The 18,949-nt window shown below is 43.1% G+C and overlaps 1 protein-coding gene across 4 annotated transcripts in view; it reads left to right on the top strand.

Moving 5' to 3' along the window:
• PI4KB (phosphatidylinositol 4-kinase beta) overlaps positions 1–18,949 on the top strand; it is a 59,061-nt gene that overhangs the window by 31,458 nt on the left and 8,654 nt on the right. For 3 of the 4 annotated variants that reach the window (XM_038382779.2, XM_038382781.2, XM_043501752.1), the window contains 6 exons: positions 13,082–13,309; positions 14,925–15,152; positions 16,141–16,250; positions 17,284–17,388; positions 18,135–18,258; positions 18,349–18,614. In XM_038382779.2, coding sequence (XP_038238707.1) covers positions 13,082–13,309; positions 14,925–15,152; positions 16,141–16,250; positions 17,284–17,388; positions 18,135–18,258; positions 18,349–18,614 — 1,061 coding nt within the window. Of the gene's footprint in view, positions 1–6,101; positions 6,147–13,081; positions 13,310–14,924; positions 15,153–16,140; positions 16,251–17,283; positions 17,389–18,134; positions 18,259–18,348; positions 18,615–18,949 lie in introns of all 4 variants that reach the window. The other variant, XM_038382777.2, reaches the window with a different exon arrangement.

Here is an 18,949-nt window from a genome sequence, read left to right on the forward strand (position 1 = left end):
TTCAATCCTGCATTACAGATCTCAAAAGGTGAAATAGACCCCTCTGCAGAAAGCCTGTGCAAAAGCTAAAACCATACTCTTGTCCTGCTCAGGACTTCCGCCTGGCCGTAATTCCATCCTGACTACTTGTGAGAGAGTATATTTATTCTTACTGGAGAAAGGTTTTATTTAACTCTAAAAGATCAAAAATGATTTGGCTCTGTGCAGTGCAGGTTGCTAGTTTGCAGTAGCTTGGTGGTACTTGTGCTAAGAGCTGCTTTAAGCAAGTCATCACCCAGGCTAGTTCTTACATAGGCATATCCTGCTGTGCTTGTTTTGATTTCAAACACTGTGGATAGTCAAGCTAGCAGTTCACAGTGGTGTCAGGCACCAGGGTGCCTTTTATAAAAGTGGTAATGTGTGGTATTAGGAAGGAATCTACCCATTACAGTATTTAGCTGGTAAGGTAAAGAGATGCTGGCATCTCTGACATGAAATTTCTGAAATAACGAATGTTTCCTGCATCTGGTATCTGAACAGTTATAGGAACAAAGCCCAACTTAATAATTTACTAGATGGACTGTAGCTTCTAGATCTTGTGGCACAACAGAGCATTCATAGGGGGGAAAGTGATGTTTTGGCGATAGGATTTCTCCTGTTTTGGGAGGTGCAGGACAAGAATCCTTTCTTTAACCTCTCTTAGCCCAGACAGCCCCTTCCCCACAATTACTAGTTGCACTGAGTTAGTAGGGTTGCCAGCTTTCTAATTGCTGAAAACTGGACCCCTCCCCCAACTTGCTCCTCCCCTTCCCCATCGTGCTCGCTGCTGTCCCCACTCTCTCATACCTGGTCACTGGTTCCTCTCCATCTCCTCCCACTGAACCGCCAGCTGGCCTCCCTCTGCTCTGGGGCTGGGAGGGGAGCTGCAGCCGGATGCGGAGCCTGTTGTCTGCCTACCTGCCCTCAAGATGCAGGCAGGAGGTGGCCCCGGCTAGTTGTGGCTGGCATGGGTTGATGACCTGGCACATCCCTCCCCCCCGCCCTCAGTAACCAGGCTTTTGGTGTCCAGGCACCTGGCAACCCTATGAGTTGGGCAGTAGTCCATTTGAGAGAATCTCAAGCTCCTTGTTCATTAATCTGAAAAGACAGCACACAAGTGCCATGGTAGAGTTAGAGACCAAGGACATATTCCAGTTGAAGGCCTTATTGTGCAGAAATTAGCTGTGTCAGGAGTGTCATCGAAGCTAGTGAGACTACTTGCGTACAGATAGAATGTGTGATAAGGCCTCTGTAGCATGTTTTCCAAAGTCTCCAGTGACACACAGCAGGGATCAGGTCAGCTCAGTATCTCAAGGCGGGTCAACACACTCTGCTGCCGTAGTTACCTAGATCTGACTTGACTTTACGCTGGTGCAACTTTGTGTGAAGCTTTTGAATTGATTTAGACCTGGCTTATATCAGTTTTAGCTTGTCAGTAAATTTACCCGGGCATGATAAATAGAGATAACAACTTTCCACAGATACGAGTGTGACCATTCTGGTTCAACTAAACAGATTTTTAAACTGTTTTGTTTAAACGAGAACAGTTTTTGATGTGCTGACAAGCTCAAACCTTCCGTGGTAACTATCCCAAGGTCTGTATCAAGAAACAGAATGGTACCTCATACTTTTATTATTTTTTCTCTACTTCTTTATGCAATTAGGAAATCAGTGGTAGAAATATTGAGCCAAAAAAAAAAATTGTGGAGATATGCAAAACTGTTGTAAAACCTGCCTGGAATTGCAAATGAAGCGCAAGAAAGAGGGAGGAGTATGGAATGATTTTCTTTGCTGAGTTTTCTTGTGGGGGGCCGTGGTGTTGAGGAATGTTTTATTTCAAACAAATGCAATTTACCTGGTTCTCTTGCCAACTTTTTAAATTTGCATTTGTGACTTCAGGGCTCATGTAAGGTCTTGTGTTGACAGCCCTGGAGATTGAAATCTAATTACAGCATGGAAGTGTCAACTTCTTTTCTAGGACAAGAGGGCCAACTTTGAGAGGGGAGGGAGTTCATTCTGCATGGTCCATTTGGTTCTTAATCTCTCTGGGTATGTCTTCACGGCAGACTTAACCAGAGCTATAGCTCGGGTGTTGCCTCTAGCCCTCATTCCACCCACACAGAAACATCTCTCACATGGGCTCCAGGATGCTTTTTGGTGCTAGCAGGCATAGCTGAGGGGAGGTTTCCTGTAACCACAGGCTGGTATTCCACCTGCTTTGCCCTGAGAACACCCAGGTGCTGTTAGTCCTCCAATCTATCCTACAATTCCACCTGGGCTGCACTTTCTTGTCTAAGTCCTCCCTTCTTCTGCACTGCACTTCAGCCCCACATTTGCCTGCTTCATTCCTGCTGCACTTCTACAGCATTTGAACAGAGATGCTACTCAAGAAATCCTTCTCCTGTGCTGCCAGTTGGCCAGAAGTTGGCCCCAGCCTTCTGGTAAAGCTGTGGTGAGCTATCAGTAAGATCCATAAGAGCATTTCTGCACAGGAGCCAAGGAAGGACAGACAAGTTTTCATACAGTACACTGTGAATAACTTAATAGAGTGGCCCAGTATAATGCACTGCTAAGAACCATGAAATATCCTAGAAATCTATCCCAGCACATGGGCTACTACAGCACTGTTGTGGATGCAGCCACACAGGTGTGGCACAAGTAGGGCTTTGTAGTAGGGATGCTCCCAAGCCTTAGTTAATCTTGCAATGAAGACATAGCCTTTGAGACTAAGAGGGCCAGTGAGTGCCGCTTCTGGGTTTTTTTAATGTGGACATTCATCTCTTGGGAACTGGACAGAGACACATGGCACCAGAAACAGCCTCAGATGGTAACAACTTTTAGTCTGCACCTGAATTAGGTGAGGTAGAGGAGAAACATACCATTGAAACATTCCATCACCAATTCGTATCCGGTTCTTCCTTTTCAGTTGTCTGCTGCAAAACAGTTATCTGCTTAATGATCTCTACCTCCCAACTCACCTGTTCATTTAACTTCATCCTGCAGTGAAGTTTGTCATGCTGAATGCAGGTCCACAAAATTAATTAATTAACAAGCCACAAACTCAGGGCTCTGACTCCTCTGTGGAATCCAGTGCAGGGAAAACTGCGTGATGAAAGGAAAGGCTCTTCAAATACAGAACTTCAAGTAATGCATCCGATGAAGTGAGCTGTAGCTCACGAAAGCTTATGCTCTAATAAATTTGTTAGTCTCTAAGGTGCCACAAGTACTCCTTTTCTTTTTGAGAACTTCAATAATCAGCAAGTGCAAACCACAGCCTTATGAAGTTGATTGAGCTCGGCTCGTGTGCATGTTTATCTGTGTGAAAATCCCTTGTTAATATTCATATTTGGATTGTTTACCTATTTTGCGCTTTGTTTGCTGAGTTTGAAAGCAAATAGTTGCTTCCTGATGAGTCTTCCAAGGCTGTTGCTTAAAATACATGCGCATGCACCCACCCACCATTGTGGCCTAAGAATTGGGAGGGTTTTTTTTAATGTGCTCATGAGGAAGTTATTAATTTAAATGTGATTATTTCTCAAGTAAGATTAAGCCTTGTGGAATTAGCATGTCCCTGTAATTAACATGCTAAAAACAGGTCTGTTTGTCTGTCTTTGGGAAATGAATTAAATCAATTACACACCAGTCTCAAGGGTGTGAGGCTTCAATATTATCTTTCTTTTTGCATGAAAATAATAGATTGAAGGATTTTAAATGAGGCACTACAGAAATACTGGCATGTTTTATTCAAGAAATCAGAATATTGCTGCCTTTGAGCCAGATGAAAACCAAAGGGGGGGGGAGTTTTGCTGAAACATAAATATTTATTATTATTTATTCAGATTTATACCATAAATCCTAGCCAAAACTCTCGGCATGTCTGCCACAAATTACAAACAAAAAATTAAATTACTGCTGTCGGACCCGAATCCCTAACAAACACAGAACTCCCCTTCCCCACACAAATCTGCACCCCATACTCTGCAGCAGTCCTTGCAAATTACTACTTGTAGTGTGCACTGAAAGTCAGCAGACCCAGGTTTGTTTCCAGGGCATGTGGTATGGAGCTCATCTCATGAGCCCTTCATGGAAAGTGCTCTTCAGGTTCCCTCCTCCCCCCTTTTTTTTAAATTAAGGGGGAGCCGGCTTTGCCTGTGGCAATTTTGGCAGCGTGGCATGAGGAAAGAGGTTGTGTCACAATTAGAAAGATCTCAGGCCATTTATGGATTTACAGGCCAAAGCAAACACCTTAAACTCAGTCTGGAAACCATTCGGCAGCCAGTGCAGACCACAAAGCAGTGGTGTCACATAGTGCTGCCAAGAAGCACTGCTTTTAAATAGGTCACCATGTTCTGCACCATCTTACATTTCTGGATTGGGTTATGGTGTCAGTACATCTTGGTGTAAATCACTTCTATTCTACAGGAATCGGAGTAGAGGAGAGGTTGCCCTGGATTTGGCCTCATGAGGCCCATGTTGATAGCATTCCAGGAGACCATGGGCTGCACTGAGTTTGTATGAAATGGTGCCAATTGCAGCTGCTTCCATTTCAAGTGTAGACACATGGTCTGGACACTGCATAGCTTAGCCAGGTTTTTAACAAGCTTCTATTGCAGCTGTCAGACATGGTTTGGAAGCTGTCTGGATTTCTGTCAAGCATGGGGAAGTCTCTCCAGTGAATGGGGTAAACTCTGGAGTGCCGTGACCATCTGCTGGGTTGGGTTCCAAACATGAAATTGTGTTGGAATTTCTTCCTGCGGTGTGAAGTGGAGAGAAAAATGACTAGGAGTTCTGTTCAGTTACCAGAACTGCTTGGTGATCTGTCGCTACCAGTGCCCCTTTTGCCTTGAGCACCCTTGCTCTGCAAGAATGTGTAATCTAGGCTGTATTTGCACTTAGCTCTGTGGGTAGAATAGTTGTTGTTCATTTATATTAACAGTTCTCTTCTGTACCCCTACTGCTGCCTCTTGTTTTTCACTTTTGGATATTGGAAAATTATGGGGACCATAAAACGAGTAGGGACCATGGAAATGTAAACTACAAGATTATGTGCAGACTGTGTTATGAATCTAAGGAATCAAACAAGCAACATTAAATTGAGGTCATCTATCTATTCAGGAATGATTTGTGATGGAACCTAAAATAACTATTACAGCAACTACACAAAATTCGCCTTTCTCCGCTTGCAGAGAAGTCTGATTAATAGTTTGCGTTTGCGGCCCTGCTGATTCAAAGAAGGTTTGCTGATAGTATGGTGAATCTACTTCTTCAGTATACTTGTCTCCTGATTAGAGTTCCACCTTGCAAACGTCATTGAACAAATGGCTTAGTTGTTGAGTTTTTTAGTCTGGTTCTAGGATAAATTACCATGAGGATAATTTTCTAGTGAAAAAGCTGTTCAAATTAAAGTACGCAATGGAAAATTATAGATGGATGCAGTGGGGGAGGAAAACTTTTGTAGTTTCGATTGTGAATTGTTGGGCCATGCTTGTTTTACATGTAGCACCTAGCACAGGAGGGCCATGATCCTTAATTTGGGCCTCTAGGCACTGCTGCGTTTTAAATAATACAAACTGATTTGGACACTACAACAGATATTTGATAGCACTAATATGTTTTGGAGAATCTGGAGTACTTTTGACCTTCATTTTTGTGTGATGAAGTATTTTGGAAAGATTTTGACCAATGAAAATAGTCATTTGACAGTGTTTACAAGATTTCAACAATAACAGACCTAATCTAATCAGATCTAACTTAGATTGTAAGATTTTTGGAGCAGGGAACCCTGTCTGTGTTTGAAAAGCTTCATGGACATATGACATTATAATAGTAATAAATCTAGATTCATAAAGTTATTGCCAGATCCCTTAACCCCTGATCACTCTAGTATTATCCAATGACCATCGTAAAATAAGATTCTCTTTATCAGATTTTGCAATTTCTTATTAAAGGTTAGCAAGCCTGATATTTTTTTAAATAAATGAAAAATGGTCTTATAAAATTGGAGCTAAACTATTGCCTTTTCTCCCCCTTCTTTCTTTCCTTATTTTTCTTTAAAAAAAAAAATCCTTTCATCCTTTTCCCAGGAATTCTCATCGAGTACAGAAAGTGTTGATAAATCATTCTGTTCCGTAAGTTTGGCCAGTTTTGTTCTAGTGGCTGGGTTGCCTCGCTTCCTTATTTTACAGCAGCATTTCCTCTGTGTCCTGAAATACTAATCTCTGGTCACCTGGCAATGGCCCTTAGACAGCTCTGATATTAAGCCACTCCATGTAGAACACTGCATTGCAAGAGCATTTCTATGCCAGCATTTTATGCCCAGTGCATGCATTCTATTGGCTGAGTCCTCTTGAGCTGTAGCAAAGTTCTGCTATCCTGTCTTAAGCAGAGGCAAAACAGAGAAGTTGATATCCTTGTGTTCACATCAAAATGTTAACATTTTTCCAGTTTATGCTTTTCAGTAGCCTGCAGTGGAATACAAGTTAAACAGAGCTTTGGGAAATTTTGTTTGTACAATTTTGACTAAAGCAAACAAGAAGTCATGAGGGGGCCTGCAAGTTAGATATTGTAACTCGTCAATAAATACCCAGCTATGGAGATATAAAAAATTTCATTTAAAAAGAAATTACAAGCTTTAACGCAGGTGAATAACCTGGCTGATGATACAAATTCTGAATACTCATTCAAACCCGTCTGTGTGTGTTCTCCCCCTAGTTAGAGGAAATGCTGTTTCCTTAAATTTTCTTACAAGTTGTCTGCCAGATGGGATTTAATTTGCTTTTTCCACAAAAATCAGTTTTCTGTCTGATGAAATTACTTTAGATCAAAACTGATGTTCCCATATAACTCTTCTCTTATTATGAAACATTTTTCATATTTAATCAAAGGCATCTCTCCTTAATTTGTACCATTTTCCTAACAGTGCACGTTCTCATTTTGGGATTCCTAATTGGCTTCCCATGTATTGAATATGTAGTCCATGATCAAAAATCACTTATTGAGAGCTGTGGGGTTTCTTTTTAATATAATTATTTACAGTGTTTTGCATGCCATTTTGTTAGTCAAATAATTTGAATAATGTTGAATTCCTCCTGTGTAAATGAGGTCTTGGAAATGTGTACCTGACTCTGTCTTGCTCCTCTAATGAATAGATTTGAAGCCTTATCGTGTTCTAGGATTATTTCCACAGTTGCTGTATGTGAAATAGTAAGAAAAGGATGGTAAATGAAACCTTACAGTGAGCTCATAAAGTGACTCAGTGCTGTTCTCATACAACCAGTTTAGAAGCAACATACTGAAGTGGGTTGGCATTTATTGATATAGTCAGCCAACCTTAAAATATTTGCCAAGGAAGATAGGGTGTTCTCAAAGAGGCAGTGCAAGCTAGCGGTTAGAGAAGTGGTGACTGGGAGCCAGGACTCCTGGGTTCGGTTCCTAGATCTGCCACTGTATTGCTGCATGACCTTGGTTCGCTACATTTTTCTATTTCTTATTTTTTCATAAAAAGAGGATAATACTGTGACGGGTTCAGTCACAGAGATCCCCTTGGGACTGTGACCTGATATGCTGAAATTACCTCTGAGCCCATTTTCCCTGCCAGCTTGGGACTCCAGAACCCTGCTTTGTTGAACCAGAAACTCTTGGTTGCTGCAACACAGGCCCAGGGTCCGGGCCACGCCCCCAACGCTGCAGACCTTAACTAAAAACAACTCACCAGGTTACCTGTCTCCAGCACCCAGACACCCAGCGGAATCCAAACCTCAAATAAATCTGTTTTACTCTGTATAAAACTTATACAGGGTAAATTTGTAAATTGTTCGCCCTCTATATCACTGATAGAGAGATATGCACAGCTGTTTGCGACCCCAGGTATTAATCACTTACTCGGGTTTATTAAGTATAAAAAGCAGGATTTAAGTGGTTTCAAGTAATAACAGCCAGAACAAAGTAAATCACAAAGCAAAATAAAACAAAACACGCAAGTCTAAGCCTAATACATGAAGAAACTGATTACAGGTAATATCTCACTCTCAGAGATATTCCAATAAGCTTCTTTCACAGACTAGACTCCTTCCTAGTCTGGGCCCAATCCTTTCCCCTGGTCTTTGTTAGATCCAGCAAACATCTCAAGTGGTAAGCAGGGAATTTATCATGACTGGCTGCCACCTTTGTCCTTCTCCACCCCCTTTTATAGCTTTGGGACAAGGTGGGAATCTTTTGTCTCTCTGGGTCCCCACCCCTCCTTCTAAATGGAAAAGTACCAAATTTAAGATGGATTTCATTTACAGGTGACATGGTCTCCATTCCCCTTGGGCTAGCCCAACCGTATACAGGAAGGCTTTCAAGTAACTTAGGGCCATTTACAACTGATTGTTTCTGGAGCTCTCTTAATGGCCTCCACTTAATATATTTACATCAGTGACGCAAGTTTATATCTTATTCTCCTAACTCTAGATATAGAAATAGTACATGCAAACAACTGGGATGAGCACACTTAGTAGATTACAAGTTTCCTAATGACACCATACAAGGGTTATTTAGCTTAAAGCATATTCCAGTTATGTCATATTCATAGCATACTTCCTTAAAGCATATGGAGTGCAATGTCACAAATACTTAAATACCTCAAAAGGGTTGTTGGAAGGCTTAATGTTTGTAAAATGCCTTCAGACCCTTGGATAAAAGGGGTATAGAAGAGCAAAAAAATTTCTGTATTTTATAGTGATAGTTGTTACCCTCATATCAGTGATTTGAGTTTTATAGTTCTCACATCAATGTTGCCTGAAGCATGAGAGATCCACTTACAGTTTAAATGGCTGTTCTGTAATCTGAAGGGACTTTGTGTGGTGTTGGCTTCTGCCTTTCTCCCTCAGGAGAGAAATCTGTTCTTCAGTCTTCACTAACCATGGTTATTCATGTCATGCTTGAACATGGCAGACCTTTATTATAGCCAATCAGACTCTTTGCAAATATTTGTCCTATTTATAAATGAGCTGCAGACACCTGTGCCTAGCTAAATTGCCTAGGTTTTTATACACATGCACATGTATGAGATATGTGGTATTCCTCACAATTAACACTTTTAACCTTGAAACCTAGTGGCAGTGTACAGCTAGCTGGAAGAGTCCAGATGCCCTGTAGAACATCTGTTTTAGTCTATGCAGCATTGCTCTATTTCTGTAAAGGCCTACAGCCTGCTTCTTGTGCTACACACCATCTGTAACTATTGTCTAGCTTTCAGTGCATCAGGTAAGAGTCTCTACCAGTTTAGTAGTGGAAGTGAAAGAACATGTAAGAGATGCTGAGAAACCGGGATATAAATGAGATTTTTCTGTGTATCGCTCTGAGACAGCACCTGTGGTGTTGCTCATTTCTGGCACCAAAAAGATATAAACTGAAGGGAGCTCAGAAAAAAGCAAAGAAATGTGGTGAGGGAGACAGGAGGGGGATTGAACTGAGGAAAGACTAAGCGTGAAGTCCGTATAGCCTGACTAAGTGGAAGCATATCAATCTACAAATGTTTGAATACATACGCCAAGGACCGTGAGAGAAGAATTGCTTACAGTGGACAGGATGGGGATATGAGGATGATATTGGAGACTAGGAAAATATAGATTGAATGTCAGGAAATGCCTTTTGACAATAAGATCTCTTAGATTGTGGAACATAAGAACGGCCATACTGGGTCAGACCAAAGGTCCATCTAGCCCAGTAACCTGTCTTCCAACAGTGGCCAGTGCCAGGTGCCCCAAAGGGAAGTGGGGAGACCCCTACTGCTTGGGATACGAAAACTAAACTGGGCAAAAACCCTGGGGAAGGGGCAACCTTCTGTGCCGGCTGAGAGGCTGGAGTAGATGATACTTATGTGAAATTAAAGATGAAAATGACCTTTGATTCCATAGGGAAGGCACATGCTTATGAGAGGACAGTTGCTAGAGAAGGTGACCCAAGCACTGCTCCCCAAACCACTCATCCTAACTCCTGAGCAGACCACAGGGCTTGCTCCATATCAAACCAAAATCATCCCCCCCCCCTACACACACACCACCTGAGCGTAGCAAATGCCTGGTTCTGATCCCTGCAAGATGGTGTACTGAACAACCTGAGGATGCCAGTTATCTGGGCTGTGTTCATAATTGGAGTAAGGCCCATTGTGGTTATTCAGCAGCATCCAGACCTAAAATGTCATGGTTTAACTTAATTTTTTTTTTAGGGGACGGAGTGATTTTAAAACATTACCAGTTAAATGTGGTGCTGTAGTATCAAGTAAGTGTTTATATTGGCCCAGAGAGTGCTAGAGTGATACTTAACTATGCTGAGAACCTGAATGAAGGAATAAGGTTTCACTTCCACCTCTCTCCGCTTGACCTCAGAAGTTAGTTTAATGTCATGATCCCATGTAAGATAAGCTTACTGTTAATTTTCTAATGCTGGAATGCAGGTCTGCATCGGCTTAATTCAATCTGTCGGCCCTTTCTGGGGTTCAGTGTCTGTTATATAGGGACATAGCTTAAGGTTGCCGGTACCATTCAAGGTCAGTGACTATGGATCCAGCTGGGTGTTTAAAGTTTCCAAAATGGCCTCTGTAACAGGACTCAAGATGGAGATTAATTTTCCGTACTGTGTTGGCACCTCAGCAGAAGAACAAAGTATATCTCAATGAGCTGCTTGGCACGCAGGAACTTAGCAACAATAAACAATAGGGAGGCTATTTCTTGGCAGTTCACGACTGATTAGAGGAGTAGAAGGCCTGAGGTGCCTCTGGAGGTCCATAATCCAGACAAACTTCCAGGAAATGTCTATGCAGTGTTGTTGTAGCTGTGTTGGACCCAGGATATTAGAGAGACAAGGTGGGGGAGGTAATATCTTTTATTGGACCTACTTTTGTTGGCGAGAGAGACAAGCTTTCAGGCTTATGTGGAGCTCTTCTAGTGAGAGCTTAGAACTTCTGAGTTCTATTCCTGTATGACAGTAGCTTTGTGCAAGTCACTTCCCTTCTCTCATTCTGCTTCCCTCTTCCTAAAACAGGGATGATATGTAACTTTGTAAATGCTTTGGGCTATAGATAAAAAGTAATTTAAGTGCCAAGCATTAGCTCACTTGAGGGGCTGTGAAGCTTAATTGGTTAATGTTTACGAAGCATGTTGTCAAGGAGAAACGTATGAATGCGAAGTATTAAACCATTAAACGGTTAAAAACCAAGAGAATATAGGATGTTGAAGTGATGAGCTGAATTGTGCGTTGCCCTAGATGTATGTACCAGTGCTTTCTTCCTAGCAGATCAAGATTTGGATAGTTCCCTTGAGAAAAGCAGGGTTTCACTGTTAGCATGCTGTTATGTTTATGCCTCTGAGTTCCATTCATTAATTATCCTGTTGGACACAATCATAAATCACTGTTGCAGTAACTAGGCTTTATTGAATATCTCAGTAGTGTGTGCAATGCATGAAAGTTTCAATATGCATAAATTATGCTGCTTGATTTTTGTATGTGAAATTATCAGATGCACACACACCAAAGATGAAAATTGACTTGAGCCATGAGGCACAACAAACTTTAAAACAGGAGCAATAATCATAATAAGCTATTGCAGCATTTTGGGGTTTTGGTTGAAAGAGCCCAGAAGATTCTGTGAAAAAAGTGAATGGGTTCAGTGTCATAGATACTTCGGGAGGGTCAGAATATTTGTTTGACCAGTTTGTAGCTAGCCCTGCAGTGAGTATGTTAGCATCAGTGTGGTGGTCAGGAACAAGAAGGAACTGAGTTACCAGAAGTGTGGAGAGGTAATTTCTGTATAGTGGACAGTGAAATCAGGATGCCAGTCTGAAAGGTAGCATACAGACAGGGTGGTTCTACTTTGGATGGGGATTGTTAAAATAGAAGATGGGAGCTACATGATGTAGTTCAGATGTGTGTATGCTAAAGGACAGAACATCGGATGGCGCAGGATTTTTAAACATTCATTCTATGGCTGGTGGTTGCAATTGATCATGCTGCCGTGGATGCTATGCAAACTTTTCCTCCTATCGCAAGGACACCTATGCTTTGTTAGCCAGCGTAGCTTAGTGAGGGAAAGCTGCTGTCTTCAGGAGGGTGACTATTGACTGCTTTATAGAGTCAGGTGCTACACTTACATTGAAGCATGGAAGCTTTTTGATGTGGACTACAGACAAAAACTAAACCCATCTGCTCTTACAGAGGATGGAAAAGGACATTAATGTTAACTAGATGGTTACTTTTCTTTTTTACCAACTTCACTTAGTCTTTCATAGGTTCTCTGTTATAAATAATTTTTCCTTTGCTCTCTTTTCCCATGCTACATAGCATTTGCATGTGCATTTCTAGCATGATCGGTGATGGGGGCACTTTACAGCTTTTAATTCTTTGTCTTTAATGGCAAAATTCAACTATAAACTTCTACCATTTCAAGTTACAGTTCTGCTGCTCAAAATGAGTAGAACCCTGTTTAACCTGCAAAATACAGCAGCCACATTCACAAATATGTTAATGGTTAAAAGCTTTAATCTGCACTATAATCTTGAGGTTTAATCCCAGCATAAAAAGGTCAGAATTCTGAGAAATATTCCCCAGATTTTGACTTAAAAAAACAACCCAACCTTGACAAAATAACTGTGTGAGGCTGGTAGAATTAGGAAAAAAAGATCTGGGCTCCCTCTAATGGCTCTCTAGGAGTAGAGACTTTTCACACTGTTGCCAGATATGTGGTGTTGCACAGATAGATGAGTAAGTGAACAAAAATAATCATGTTAAGTTAGCACCACAATGGGATTGTGATGTGAAGATTTTTATCCCAGTGGAAATGGCCAGTTTCAAGGTGAGTGAAATGCTTTAGGGAGGTTCTTGTGTTCATGTACATTTTTAGTGTCCTGTTTTACACCTGCTCCTTATATTCACAAGAGCATCAGACAGGTAGTAGAAGCTTCTCTTCCACGTGCAGTTTATCCCAACAATTTCAGACTGACTCCTAATTATAGAACTGTGGGTATCTTACACACACAACTGTTGCCTTATAACTCTCTTCTCCCGCTTCCTTAAAACATTTTAGCCTGTCAGACTTGCCCCAGAGAGAGAATTCATCAAATCCCTGATGGCCATTGGAAAGAGACTAGCCACTTTGCCCACCAAAGAGCAGAAGACTCAGCGTCTTATCTCGGAGCTGTCTTTACTTAACCATAAGCTACCGGCACGCATCTGGCTTCCCACAGCTGGCTTTGACCATCATGTGGTGCGGGTGCCCCACACCCAGGCGGTGGTGCTCAACTCCAAGGACAAGGTAAGAGTGGCCGAGCAAGGAAGATTAATTGTCTTGAAGCATTGTAAGATTAGCACTTCCCTTAAAAGCTGACTTCAGAGAACCCAACATTAAGAACCTAGCTCACTGCATCTTCTGGATATTAAGCTAAATAAATAATAATTCACCTTCTCTTAACCAGTCATAAATAAGATTCACCTGGCAGGGTTTGTCATCACCATATGGTACAGAGATGTAGCAGGTAGAGCGCACATAGCAGGCTTCCCTGCTGTCATTGTCTGGGCTGCATCACTTGAGAAGGTCAAGGACTCAAGAGAGTTAGGAAGAGGAGTCTATGCAAGGGTAGCTGGGAGGGGAGAGTCCAGAGAAGGCTTGAGCGAGAGGAAGTTTCCCCAAAGCTTTCTAATGTTGGATTTCAAATGTTCCTGGATTCGTGTCCCTCTTGGCCACTCTCAAACCCTAGCATCAGCCCTTCAGAAAAAGGGCCAAGTTTAATGGTGGCGTGGTTTCAGTGCTGTGTGATAAGGACTGGATTTCAAAGGTGCTGAGCAGCATAACTCCTGCGGAAATAAATGGGACCTGGAGGCATTCATCACCTGAGAATCCAGCGCAATAATGTCAGAAAAATTGACCAAAGATATTAGGGTAACATTCTTAGCTGGGTTATATGTGAGCTATTGGCATCTGGGGCAGAATACAAGGCTACTCTTTTAAAGGGTTGTTTCTGCATGGCTTTGAGCTCTCTGGCCCTGATCTTAAGCACACAAGTGCTCCCATTAACTCCAGTGACAATACTCACATGCTTCAAGTTAAGCATGTACCGATGTGCTTTGCGAGATCAGTGCCAAAATGCTCAGTACCTTGCAGGATTGAGCCCTCCAAGCTCAACGTTTTTTCTTCTGGTGATTGTAAATTAGTTTTGCATTGATGTGAACGTTACTGATGTCTCTTAAACATCAGAGTAAAATACGCACTTTGGTGCTACTCAAGGTAATTAGCATCTGATCCTAAGCCGGTCTTGTTCCACTTACCTTACTCTGAGCACGTGTCCTTGTGCATTAAACAAGATGAGATGCTTCTGGCTTTAAGATATTGCAATATTATTTTTTAGATCCTCTGATTTTCAGTATCAATACAAATGACTATAAACCCCTTCCTTCCTTCATCTGGAATGTAAATTAAAGGTATATTTATTAGTTACATACTTTAATCGCCTACCAGTCATGGTACCCCTGAAAATTTTGGAGTGTGCAGCAGGATCTAAGACTCAGTCAGGAACTCCCAAATGTGGCACTAACTTGGTCTGTGACACACAAACCTCTGTTTTCCCATTTGTAAAAAGATTTAGCGGATCCCCAGTGTATTTGGAAGACAGCAGTTATTATTAGTCACGGGATTCTGGTATCAAGTATGAGCCCTAGTCCTAGATCAAGACCAAGGAGAAGGGACCAATCTAAGGAGCAGATGAGAGAGCAGGTAGATGGATGAATGTTCAGGGTGGTTTGATGATGGAACAACTAGATACTGGCCATGTTAAAAATGAACTGCAAAGCAAGAGAGAAATGAAGAACTCAAATCCTGGCTAGTGTAAGTTGTGTCACCCTGTGTCAGTGACATTTGTTTCCACTTCCCTCAGGCACCCTATTTAATTTACGTTGAAGTACTTGAATGTGAAAATTTTGACACCACTAACGTGCCAGCCCGGATCCCAGAGAACCGCATCCGGACCACGAGGTCTGCGGAGAACCTGCCAGAATGTGGGATCACTCATGAGCAGAGGGCCAGCAGCTTCACCACCGTTCCCAACTATGACAACGATGATGAAGCCTGGTCTGTGGATGATATTGGGGAACTGCAGGTGGAGGTGAGGCAGCCAAACTCCCCGTCACTAAGACTAGAAACCCAATGGTGAAAATGAGTCCCAGCCATAGAACTGTGTTCCCTGTTATAAGGGAGAGGGGACATATGGTGCAGTCTGTTCTCAGAGGAACCTCCCCATCTCAGCCGGCTCCTGTTTTGGTGATTCCTTGCAGCCAAGGAGGCCTGGATGTTGTTCTCTGTGGGATACGCTACCAACATTGAGAGCAGCCAGAGCGGAGTCGCTTGAGTGGAATGCACAAGGGTTTGCCTCTTTGCCATGCTCAGCATGATGCCTCTATAGCTTTGTCTGTAATGTCTTACTCCTTCCCTTTTGGCATGTCCCTCAGTGAGAGAGCACTGAGCTAGCTGCAGCTTGGCAGCATTCTAGAACTAGTTGGTGAACAAGGGGCTTCCCAACTGTGATTGAGGTAGGAGTAACTGCCTGGCTTGTAAAGGAAAGATGTGTGCAAGAGAATTTCTCGTGAGCAGCCTCTTGTGCACTGAAAGCGTTTGTACAATGTAGCACATCCCAGGCACGGAGCGTAAACCGCAATGTGAAATCTGCATCCTAACACATTAAAATGCCGTGGCTCAGAGATTGAAATAGCAAGTCTGCCTGGAGCCCCGGATTCAAATCTTGGCAGGAAAGACTCAGTCATTCATCCCGCCAAGGTAGATAATCGAGTGCTGTGCAGTTCACTCTGTGCCTGTTCTTCTCTTTTGGATTAGACCTTAAAAATTGGAACTGTCTGCTTTGCATGGCTATTAGGTCCCATGGGACACTTTTCTCATAGCCAGGGTTCACCCTGCTCTTGGACAGTGTGTAAGCTCACCTCCTTTATCCTAGAAGTGGCTGCATTTCAGTAGCTCTGAACGTGATTAATGGATCCTTTGGACTGAAAGGTTTATAAATGTTACATTTTATCATTTTTCACTAAGGAGACAGCTGAGACTTTCTGGTCTGTAACTCAGCCTTGCGTCTCTCTTTCCAGCTTCCAGAGATGCACACCAACAGCTGTGACAATATTTCCCAGTTCTCTGTGGACAGCATCACCAGCCAAGAGAGCAAAGAGCCTGTGTTCATAGCAGCTGGTGATATTAGGTAATGGTGAGCTTATGTTATGGGTGGGAGATTTCCCTTACTGTAGCAGGGATTCTTCAAGACCACAGAGCTGGAGATGGGTTTCACTGTCTTTATTTAAAACAAGCCTTTGTGTTGGGTGGGGAAGAGTAACATCAGGTATCTCCATTAAATCTCTGGAGAAAAAGCCCGTTAGTCAGTACTCCTCATCTTTTCTCATCAGGTGCCCTGTATGTTCCTGGACTGGAGGTAGGTGAGGGCTGAGTAGTGGCTATGTGTAATGGGATGTACAGTATGAATTAATTCCAAAGCCTCTTCTAAAGAGATGCACGTATTAGCTGGGTAGTGGATTCTCTTTCACTTAAGCAAAGCTCAGTGTCAGGTCTGAGTATATTTGAAAACTAGGAGCAAGACCAAAGTCAAAAGGTAAATTCTTCATCAGGGGAGTCAACTGACCAATTAGTAGTCATTTGGTGATGTATGTGTTGCGTGAGCATGCATGTTACCACAGATCTGAGATCTCAGAAGCTAAATAGGCTTAGGCCAGGTCAGTACTTGAACGCACGATCTCCAAGGGAAACATGAAGTACTACAAGAGCTGGAGTTGATGGAGTTCTTCTTCTGAGAGAGTACTGATGCAACCTCTTAGCTCGTTTTAGGAGGTGCAGTGTTGCTGAAAACTGACTCACTTGAATGAGACTGAAGACTGCGGTTCTGCCTATGGGTGGTCCCAAAGACATAGTGGTGTAAGCCCCATTTTCCTAATTTGAAGGAGTAAATTCAGCCCATGGAAAATCAACCTCTGCTGTTTCCATCAGATACAGCATTTTTCTTCATCTTCTACATTAAACTGTTTAACAGTGCAACAACCCTACACAGCTGTTACGTTCCACTCCAAAGTGGGGTCTGCACGTCAGTGATGGGTAATGTGATCCCTGACAATACAAGCTTTGTAAGTGCTTTGGGCTGACGTGTGTATGATGGTATTGGATTGTCACTGAAACCTCTCTTTTGGGAAAAGCAGACTTGTGTTTTTAATGACTTTGCTTTCTAGACGGCGCCTCTCGGAGCAGCTTGCACACACCCCAACAGCTTTCAGGAGAGACCCTGAGGATCCGTCAGCTGTTGCCCTGAAGGAGCCCTGGCAGGAGAAAGTCAGGTATGAGTGAAGGAGGTGGGGTACATGGAAAAGCTGCATTACCCCCATTCCTGTAATAGGTCCGTGTTGAAATCCCAGCTTCGTCTATGTGGAATAGCTTCCCTTGTGTCTGCCTGTGCTGATTTGCTCTGTAAGTAAACGTGGGGCCTCAGCTTTGGGCGCTGGCTGCCTATAGGGAGCAAATATTGACTCAGATTCAATATTTCCAAAACAAAAGGTCTCCATACACAGCAGTGATTGATTTAGGCTCTGTGTTCCAGGATGCTCTGAGTCCCGCAAGTTTGGTGCTTGGCTTATTCTTTTGGAGGGGGTACGATTGTGGATGGGAGGGGAAGTGATAGAAAAGGGCCTTATTCCCTTCCAGTGCTGCTTAATTCCTCTGCTGTACAGTTTGGCATCTTCTCTGCTTGTTTAACACTGATTTATGGCACTTCGTCAGGGTCCCGTTGTGTCAGCGCTGTATAAACATAATAAACGACTGTCCCGGCTCCAAGAACTGACAATCCTAAAGCCCCAAGTCAGCAAAACACTGAAGACTATCCCGGTTTAGCAAAGCATTTAAGCACATGCTATCAGTGAAAGAGAAACATCCCTAGTCTAGAAATTCTTGAATCAAAATCCACCTCTTGATACTGACTTACAGCTGCTGTCTTGTTACTATGCTGTTGTGCTAGGCTCTTTCCAGAGATGCCCTGAAGCAGGCAGAGGCTCTCCTCTCTCTTTAACTCTTTGTGATTTCCACACAGGCGGATCAGGGAAGGTTCCCCTTATGGCCATCTTCCAAACTGGCGCCTCCTCTCCGTGATTGTAAAATGCGGAGATGACCTCAGGCAAGAGTTGCTAGCGTTCCAGGTCCTTAAACAACTGCAGGTAGGAAAGAGCAAGACACCTCCCACTAGTGTTGTGGGTCCATAAACGCAGCCCATTGGTGCGTTTGACTCACAACTCTTTCTCTTTCAGTCTATTTGGGAGCAGGAACGCGTGCCCTTGTGGATCAAGCCATACAAAATCCTCGTCATCTCCGCAGACAGTGGCATGATCGAGCCGGTCGTCAACGCAGTGTCCATCCACCAAGTCAAGAAACAATCCCAGCTCTCGCTGCTGGACTACTTCCTCCAGGAGCATGGCAACTACACGACTGAAGCATTTCTGACTGCCCAGAGGAATTTTGTGCAGAGCTGTGCTGGCTACTGCCTGGTGTGCTACCTGCTACAGGTCAAAGACAGGTGGGCCTTGTGTGTTGGAGTGAAGAGGCTGCAGTCTGAGCGCAAAGAATTTCCTTGCCCACCGGGCCTTGGGACCAACCACTGGGGGGCGGCAATCAGGGAATTGAGTCTTGAGTCTTGCCCCTTAGAGAAGTGTATTAAACCCCCCAAAGGGGGTAGTAAGGTTTGAAGGACTTTCCAAAATTGCATCCATTACTCAAGATGCCACTTACCTCATTCCATGTCTTCCCCACCAGTAGGGAATCCCTGAGAGCAGTGGCATCCTCTCGTGGTGCTTGCTGGGGAATCGGAACAGTGGGAAGTGGCTGCCGTATGAGCATAGGGGAACCTGAAAT

This window comes from Dermochelys coriacea, chromosome 24, assembly GCF_009764565.3.
Source record: "Dermochelys coriacea isolate rDerCor1 chromosome 24, rDerCor1.pri.v4, whole genome shotgun sequence".
Taxonomy (NCBI): domain Eukaryota; kingdom Metazoa; phylum Chordata; order Testudines; family Dermochelyidae; genus Dermochelys; species Dermochelys coriacea.